We start from the raw sequence: 8960 nt of genomic DNA, 5'->3' as shown, positions 1-8960 counted from the left end.
CAATGTGTGAACTCAGCAGAAAATCCAGGTGATGGGAAAAGGTGTTTCAAAAAGGAGTAGGTCAGCCTGATAGACCATCAGCCTTGGTGGAGAGTCTGTGGTGCAGTCTCAGTGAGGCGAGGTCACCTAAGGCATCACACTGCAACTCCTGCTCCCTTTTTCTAGGCCTTGACAGCTCAGCCCTAGGATTATACAGTCAAGTACATTTTGGAACATCCCATAATTTACACAACTTGGATACCCCTCCCATATATTTTTTAAGTTCTCCTTTTTAGCACCAGTACAGGAGTTAAAAATGTGGGGAGATTGTTGTTGTTTATGGTCTTTTATTTTTATTTATTTTTTCTTTCTTTTTTTTTTTTTTGTGAATCGTTGACATGTTTCAAGCAACAAGACTCGTGGGTTGTGGGGTGATAAGTTGGGGGGTTTTTTGCTAAGTTCTTTTATTTTTTTAAATTTTCACTTCAATTTTAATTCTTGAAGAACAGCTTTGACAACATATATCGCACTTATTATAAGAAGCAAAGGGTTATATCAAAAATTATTAGTATAGAATCACAGGAAACCTGGTTTGGAACCAGAAAAAAATACAAAACAGATATAGATACATAGACACAGGACAATTCTTTATAATTATTTGGAAAATGTTATTTTCCCCTAATTCTCCTTTTTTTTTCTTTCCTTTATGCGCATATGATGTTTTAACTTTTACCAAAAATGAAAATAAAGACTAATATATTACAAAATGAGTAACAATGTTCATGGTAAGTGTTTGCGCATGGAAATTTTGTTGTTGTTTGCTTGGTTTTGGGCGGATTTTTTTTTCATTGTACACAAGGTTCAGTTCAGTTTCAATGCTTTTTTTGTTTTGTTGGTTTACTGTACAGCATATATCAACAACAGTCCACAATAAATCCTGGAAGATCCAGTATCCCCTTCAGGTTTGATTAATATCCCCTCAATACTCATTTTTTTTTTTTTGTCTCTTTTATTAATATTATTTATTTATTTTTTTTCCTCCTCTGAAAGAAAACAAAATACCCAAAATAGGCAAAAAAAAAAAAATTTAAAAAGGCGAAACATCACAACCTCCACGGACGACAGGTCCGTCCTTCTCCCCTCCACGGCCCCATCTCTGCTCCCACTCGCCCTTTCTTTTGTTCAGTGTCCACCTCCCGGGACCCCCCCGCACCCCGACTGCCCCTCGGTGCGAGCGCTCCCCTCTCCGCTGCTCCGCCGCCTCTCTGCCGGGGATGCGGGATGAGCTCTAGGAGCACTGGATGGACATGTAAGGCCAGTTGAAGCTGCTCCCCGACAGTAGCATATCCCTGATGAGGGTTTCGATGGGGGTTTTACCTACCAAGCGGACGAAGAAGAGCTGCTCGATGACGGAGGAGGATACGGTGCGCAGGGAGGGCAGCCGCAGCAGCAGCTTCCCGAAGCGGCTGGGCTGGTTGGGGTACTGGCTCCGCACGTACTCCTCTAGCGCGCACTGCGATTTCTCCTGGAGGCTCTCGATGTGCGCAGCATCCGACAGGCCGCAGGCGTCTGCCCACCGCACCGCACCCGCGGAGGCAGCCGCCGAGCGGCGGCAGGCGGGGGGAGAGTGGAGGGAGGACGTGGAGGAGGAGGAGGAGGAGGAGGAGGAGGAGGAGGAGGAGGAGGAGGAGGAGGAGGAGGAGGAGGAAGCGGGGGGGAGATGGTTAGTGGCTGTGAACCACACGGGAAAACGCCGTGAGGATGGGGGGCAGCCCAAAGGCGCACCCCCCATCCCATCCCATTCTATCCCACCCCACGCCACCCCATCCCATCCCGCGCACCACTGCCAAAAAAAAAATAACGCGAACCTCGCTGTGCTTCGTCGCCACCGTGGGTATTTTCACCCAGAATACGATGGGGTGCCAACACCCCGTTCGTCCCAATCTCACACCCACACAGCCCCCCACACTTCCTTTTCACATTTCCCCCCACCGACACTCCGCGCTGTCGAGCGTGCTTTCTGCTCAAGGGAGCCCATCACCGGGATGCTGGAAACCTGGACCAGCCCCCTTAAATAACGACGAGAGGAAGAAAAACAAGGTATTGGGGAAAATAAATAAATAAATAATATGAACAGCAATAATAATAAGATAAGCTGAGTCGCACACAAGCAGAGTGAGACACAAGGAGTTTGTTGACATGGCTGCACATCACACAGAGGCAGCAACTGGGACCTGCAGTGACTGGCAGGGAGCCGGCTGGGGGATGCCGTGGGGTAGGGGAGTTTCCTCTACTCCTGCCTCGCTGCCAGCGATCGCAAATTTGCCACGTCTTTGCGGGCTGTGTGATAAATCCGGTAGCAAACGGCTAGGTTAGACCAAGCTTGCACTCAGCAGGCGTCTGTAGCTCTCAGACACAAAGCTGGGGAGAGCTGCAGCGGCTAAGCCTTGCCTAAATGAAACCAGAGACTGCTTCCTTATAGGTGCTTCAGGCACCCAAACTGTCAGAAACATATGCCTTGCATCTTGCAGAACTCTATGACCTGGGCAAAGCTGTATTAATCCAAAAGCAGACACCCTTCACATCCACGTATTTGTATCTATACATCTTATTCTGTGTACATAGATACAAGCAGAGAGGTATGGATGCATCTGCACGTTTGCACACACAGAAAGACACAGGCACATATCCTATCTCTGAGAACACATAACACAAACCAGAGGATAACTGTGCACCAACTGCTTGTGGAAGGACTTGCTCAGGAAAGAACACTCATGGAAAAGTGGTGGGTATGCCCAGATGGTTGAAACTATCCACATTGTTTCAAAGATTCAGAATAGATATTTAGAATACCAAACCAAAATAATAATCAAAAATTCTAATAAAAAAAACCCTCCATCCATCAAGATCAGAGCAAGGTGGTCAGCTAGCAGTGCAGTTTAACAGATCAAGGCAGACTTTACTAATATATAGATCCATATATGAATGAGTTACTGGGCCCCAAAAAGACATTATAAAAATGTGAATGTAGAGAGTTGTGGCCCTTGAAAGACGCAACAAATTAACAAATTATTCAAAGCTAAAAATAAAATAAAATAAAATAAAATAAAATAAAATAAAATAAAATAAAATGTATTGTACTGGCATTTTTGAAGCTTAAGTCTTCACTTATCAATAACTGACTTTACAAAGATTTTGGATCACCTTAATCTACAGTACTATGGCCTCAAGCAAAAACACAAATAGAACAAACCATAATTTGGGAACTTCTGAGAAGGAGAACCTCTGACCCGAGCTGTGGACTTGACATCCTTCAGACACACAATTATCTGAGCCAGGCTTCTCTGCTAATCCGTACTCTACCTTTAATGCAATGATATTTTGCAACATCTAAAGCACCAGGATGCAACATATATATCTATCAAAAGCTGGGCCCTGTTCTTGTTTGCAATACATATCAAAATCACAGACCTGTTCATATGTTGATTGCCACAAATCAGATTCCATATTTACATATATCTTGCTATTTTACATGCATTATCTGCCCATTATGCATTAGGATTCTATTCAACTTCCAAACAATGCAATATGAAAGGATCTTACTGACACCCTGGCAGGGCTTTTTTCTTTATGCCCCATATGTCATACCCTTAAGGTTAGTAAAATATTTATCAGACATTTACGATAAGTACACCTATAAGTGTAGGTCACTGGACAATGTGGATGGGGAACTTGCTCTCTGAAAGGGCATCAGCTTTATTTGTGTGTGTGTGTTTGAAAAATTGGTCACGGGTTTTGCCTTAGACCTCCAAAAACTCAGAATTTTCTCATGCCGATAGTATCTGTTGGGCTTCAATTATTATAAATGGACTGGCATATGCCTTCACTTGGGTTTTATTCCGCAGCCTTAAGAGGGGGTGGGAAGTCTCAATTCTCCCTTCAGAATGAGATTAAAAATAATAATAATTAAGGGATCCACAACTCGATTATATTATGCAGCCCGGAGAGGTGCAATCCATGGGAGAAATAATGCAATCCATGTTTACTGAAGGTGAATTATTATTCCATCTCAGAAAGTGGGCTAATGTGAAAATCCTGTGTGTGCCTTGCTTTTTTATATGGCAGTGTGTCAATAAGGGAAAGCTCTATATTTTTTCTTGCAGTCTATGGAAAAGAAATTATGTAAATAAATAACCATTACTGTTCACCACACTCCAGCCTTCCCCTTTGTAGAGGTGGCAATGTATTTCATGCTACATGTTCAGAAGAGTTTAGTGTTCAGAAAATATAGACATAATCAGCTGGCATCTAACTAGAAATCCAAAGTTCTGATTGCGCTGCAAATAGATTTACTTGATTTACGTTATCTGTCTCTGTTGGTTCCTGGAAACATATATTTATGACGATGAAAAGGTAGATGTAGGAATTAATATTGCTAAAGTTTGGCAGCAGGAAGAAGGAGATGAGGGCAAGGAGGAGGGTATGGGAGAAAAGGGGAAAGGAGGCAAGAAAGGAGCTGGTTTTGGGTTACAACACAGCTTTTGGATGATGTCCAGAATTTTACTGATTAAATACATGCTCTCTGGAGCCCAAATATAAAAACCACAACAGGAGAAATCCATGCCAGTTTTAGATACTTAGTCCTTAGTGAAGGACTTTGGACAATATGTCTAAAAATGTTTTTCTGTCACTTAAGTTTGTTTAAAAGTTGGATGGCTTTGAGAAAGGCTTCTCACTATTTCCCCTTTGAATATGCAAGAAAAACTATTTTAGTGAAAAGTGGAAATACGTGGATGGGGGTAAGGGGTAGTAGATTACTCCTGACAGCAGTATTTCCATTTTCTGAAATGGCCCGTGTGACCCTGCCCTGAAATAATATTATTGTTCCCTTCCTACATTCTCCACTCCACTGTGGGAAGGGGCTTCTCCACTCACAAATGTTATTACATTTGTTTTTATTATATGTAAATGAAGGGCTCCACTAAAGCCACTTACCCTTTTTCTAGCCAAGACCAATTGTTTTGGAAGTAAACGGGGAAGACTTGCAGGAACAGGAAGAGAAGATAAAGAAGAAAAAATAAAATATTCACTTAACCATGTCCCTATCAGGGGCAATGTCCTTCACAGGGCCTTTGGCATGTGGAAAGGCTGAGGCACAGGCCAGACATTTTCCCAGCTCTGCTTGGGAAGAATCTCTCCAAGTTGGGTCTGGGGAAAAATAGGGGTTCTCCTCGACTGTCCCTGTGTATTGATGAGCTCCCTGAAATGAATAGGAAAGGAAAGTCTGGGAGTCTGCAGGCAGGCTGTGGAATTAAATCACCCTGATAAATGCAGGCAGGTCTCTTTGTCACTCTTGAAAAACATGTTTCCATCAAGAAGACTTATTATGATAAAATACATTAAAATGTCGAGTTGGCTATTCAGTAAATCTTCCATTTGTTTTAAGATTTGCACATTATCCTTTGCAAAGAAATGTTCCCTCCAACGCTGCGAGACTGCATTTGCACTGGAAATAAAAGGGGGCAGTCACAGTACATGTCTCCGACCACCCTGCATACAAATTAGATATCCTGTCTAAATAAATTATCTGATGTTCAAATCGATATTAATACTACATTTGCTGCATTACAATATAGTGCAAATTTAGGAGTCATTTTAATACAATGTAAATACTATCTTTCGTGCTAGAAAGGCAACAAATATTGATGGATTATAAACTGCTCAATGTTAAACAAGGCCTTTGAACGATTTGCCATCTTTGTTCAGGAATGCTTTTAATTTTGCCTTGGCCTGGTTTTAAGTCACATTTATCAGAACTGTTTAGTTATTGCTAATCGGGAAAAGAGGGGAGAAGCTTGTACAAGAGAGGATCTAGGGGAGGGGAGAGGCGTGTATAAAAATGAAAAAGAAAAAAAAGAAGAAAAACAAGTAGGAAAGGTGGCAATTAGCCACATCGTGATGATAATTAGAATAATAATTTAAAAATTACACTGCCCAGACTCTTATCTTGCCTTGCTTCCATTTCCTGTATTTCCTTCACATAGTTCCCCTTTGATGTTTATAAATTCTCCCTTGCAGGTTACAATAATAGTATACGTATTATATTCTTATAGGCTATGACCAGAGCACTTCAAAGGCAATGCTAATGCAACTTTCCTGCTAGTTAATTCAAACCGTCTATCACAGGGAAAAATTGTTAACATGCATGTTTCCACCGCCTACACTTAATTTGATTTTGGTTTTTAGTATTTTTTTTGGAGGGGCTGCGTGTTAAAGAGCCAGTGTCAGAGGCGATGAGGGAGAGACAGATCCCTGGACCGGAGTGGACCCCCATCAGCTGCTATGCTTCCTCGGCCTCCAGTCCCTTTCCTTTAAAAATAATTCTATTTAATTTTTTCCATTTTTTTTTCCCTCGCAGGTTTTTTTTTGTTTTGGTTTGGTTTGATTTTTTTTTTTTTTTTCTCCAGACGTCTCACATCCCCAACCCGTCCCCTCACCTGAGGTGAAGAGGACGATGGCTTTCAGACAGCTGTATTCAGCCGAATCGACGTGCAGCGCCTTCAGCTTCTCCACCTGTTCCTGGAAGATGCGGATGTGGTCCATGAAGGCGACAACGCGGTCGGCCGACATGGGGGAGGCGTGGAGGCCGGCGGCGGCCAGGAGCGGGGCCACATGGAGGGGCATGGAGCACTGGGCAGCATTAAGGACGAAGAGCTCGCTCCAGGTGAGCCGCAGCAAGGCCACCTGGTCGGTGATCTGCAGGTCGGGGAAGAAGGGAATATTGCGGGCCCACTCGACGGCGCTGAAGAGCAGACGGGCAGCCAGCTCGCAGATGTTCTCGATGCCCATGATGTTGTTGGGCTGCATGCACTGGCTGCCGTAGCGGGAGGTGGGGTAGGGCTCGGCCCGCAGCAGGAGGGAGATGTATCCCGAGAGATAGCAGTGCCCGTTCAGAGGGTCGCCGTTGGTCAGGGCATACTGGCCGGGGTTGGGTTGGGTGGGCGGCATTCTTCCTCGCTGAACCGCTGACAAAAAGAAGGAGAGAAGGAGAGGAAATGTGCATCCAGGAGGCTCGCAGGCATCACCCCGGCGGCGCTGTCAACCAGCCGGAGACAATGCCGGGCTTCTTCCCCTCCCCGCCACCGCCTCGCCCCCGGCACACGCACAGGCACGGACAGACAGAGGCATGCGGAGCCGGGCAGCTGCCGCCGACCTGCATCGCGCCCCCCGCCCGGCCCCTGCATCGGCCCCGGTCCCGGCCCCGACCCCTGCTCAGGCAGCCTCAGCCCGGCGGCAGCCAAGCGCGTTCCACTCCCCCCACCCCCGACCACAATGCAGACAGGCTTCACAAAATAAACAGATTAAAAAGAAAGGGAAAAAAAAAAAAAAAAGCCAAGGCAAACAAGATAAATCCGCACACAACCCCCTCTTCCCCCCTCCCTTCTCGTAACAAAAGAAAGCCCCGCACGTAAAGGAAAAAAAAAAAATCCTCTGGGTGATGAGAAAGTAGAGTTAAAAATCACAGCCAACTGTAAAAAAGAGCCAAGCTCTGTTGTGAATCCCAGCCTATTGCCTTGACACCACTGAAATTTACAAGTAAACTGATGTGTCGCTTTTTGGAATAAATCATTCAATAAAATAATTCATAAAACCAAATGCCTCCATATTCTTAAAAAATACTTCGTCGTTACCCTTCAAGCTGGAACAGGTCGCAGCGTTCCAGCTCCCCACTGCTAACTTTATTACACAGAACCAGCTTTCCATAGAGTCCCCCCCTCCCCCTCCCAGCAAAGTTTTCCCTGCTAAAAGGAAGAGAAAGGTTAAATATTATTAAGGGAAAGGGGGAAATATAACAAAAATGTCCGAACTTACAATAGCCAAACATTCGTGGAAAAAAAAGGGGACGGTGTAATTAATATCTTTGGTGAGCTGTTGCCACTGCAAAAGCCTGCAGTCAGCGTTGCACAGTGAATGCACAAGCTTGCAACTGCAAAAACACTGGATTCATTAACCATCTCCATACAGAGCGTAAGCATGCCTCGAGTCCCGAAAGCTGACCAAAGTTGGTGGGGGTTTTTTTTTGTTGGTTTTTTTTTTTTTTTTTTTTTTTTTTTTTTTTAGTATGTGCGTGTGTTTTACTCCATCAGCTCCAGCGTTTGCAGCCGCTTGCCATGTAAACAAATGTAACTTCAGGGGAAGATAGGGCTACTCAGCCTTGCTTGTACCCTGCACACACAGACAAACACCCGCACAACCGCACACGCTTGCTGGCACACACCCGCACATGCAATCACTCATGTTTCCGGCGTGCCACATTTTTCTCAACTTTCTCTTTTCTTCCCCAACAAGCCCTCCTCGCCACCCGGGCCGGACTTCTGTCCTGCTGCTCTCCAGCCTACCTGTCCCTCTTCAATCTACTTGTAAAGTTGGTAGCTATTTTTTCATTTAACTGCGTGCACAGTTCTCACTTTTTTTCTTTATTTTTTCTCCTCCTTCCTTTAATTTTTTTTTTGCTTGCCTCCACTCTCCCAGGTGCCTACCAACAGCCCCTGCAGCTACCAATGAAGCCGTCATATTTGTGAGCTCTTTCATATCTGGAGCAGCCTAATTCAATTCCTTTTCTTGTGGCATATAAAATAGAGTTTTAAAATCCCTGCTCTGCAAAATCATCTATTTTACTGATGTGACATCTTTAGAACATCTTTAACGACAGTCACAGGGTAAGCTTTAAACCGACAGAACATGTTTCGAGGAAAAAGGAGGGCAGGAAATCTCTACACGAGAATGAGTCTGAACGCAAGGAAAACCATAGGCAACTTTTGGAAAGGAGGAGGAAAAAAAATAGCAGAGCAGTTGGAAATGGTGGGGATCCCGCTGCCAGATGCAGGCTGCGGATGCTGCTAAAATGAGAAGAACCGGTAAAGAGGTTATAAATCGAGATTAGTATGAAGACTTTAAGGAGAGGGTGGAGTTTGATGAAG

General features: G+C 44.4%; 1 protein-coding gene across 1 annotated transcript; it reads right to left on the bottom strand.

The window, feature by feature from the left end:
* Positions 1-1267: 1267 nt before the first annotated feature.
* Positions 1268-7864, bottom strand: NR2F1 (nuclear receptor subfamily 2 group F member 1). The gene is made up of 3 exons (XM_062512816.1): positions 7852-7864; positions 6477-7004; positions 1268-1548 (listed from the first exon to the last, which is right to left on the bottom strand). The coding sequence occupies exons 1-3, from the start codon at positions 7862-7864 to the stop codon at positions 1268-1270; spliced, it is 822 nt and encodes a 273-aa protein (XP_062368800.1).
* Between the last annotated feature and the right edge of the window lie 1096 nt (positions 7865-8960).

The sequence above is a fragment of the Cinclus cinclus genome, chromosome Z (genome assembly GCF_963662255.1).
Source record: "Cinclus cinclus chromosome Z, bCinCin1.1, whole genome shotgun sequence".
Lineage (NCBI taxonomy): Eukaryota > Metazoa > Chordata > Aves > Passeriformes > Cinclidae > Cinclus > Cinclus cinclus.
The sequence above is the reverse complement of the archived record's forward strand: the minus strand, read 5'-3'. Positions and strand labels throughout refer to the sequence as shown.

Bases quoted from the DNA above. Each gene is read 5' to 3' on its own strand.
- NR2F1 (XM_062512816.1), bottom strand. The intron at 1,549-6,476 runs GTGAGGGGACGG...TGCGGTGGGCAG, and splicing joins CATCGTCCTCTTCACCTCAG to ACGCCTGCGGCCTGTCGGAT.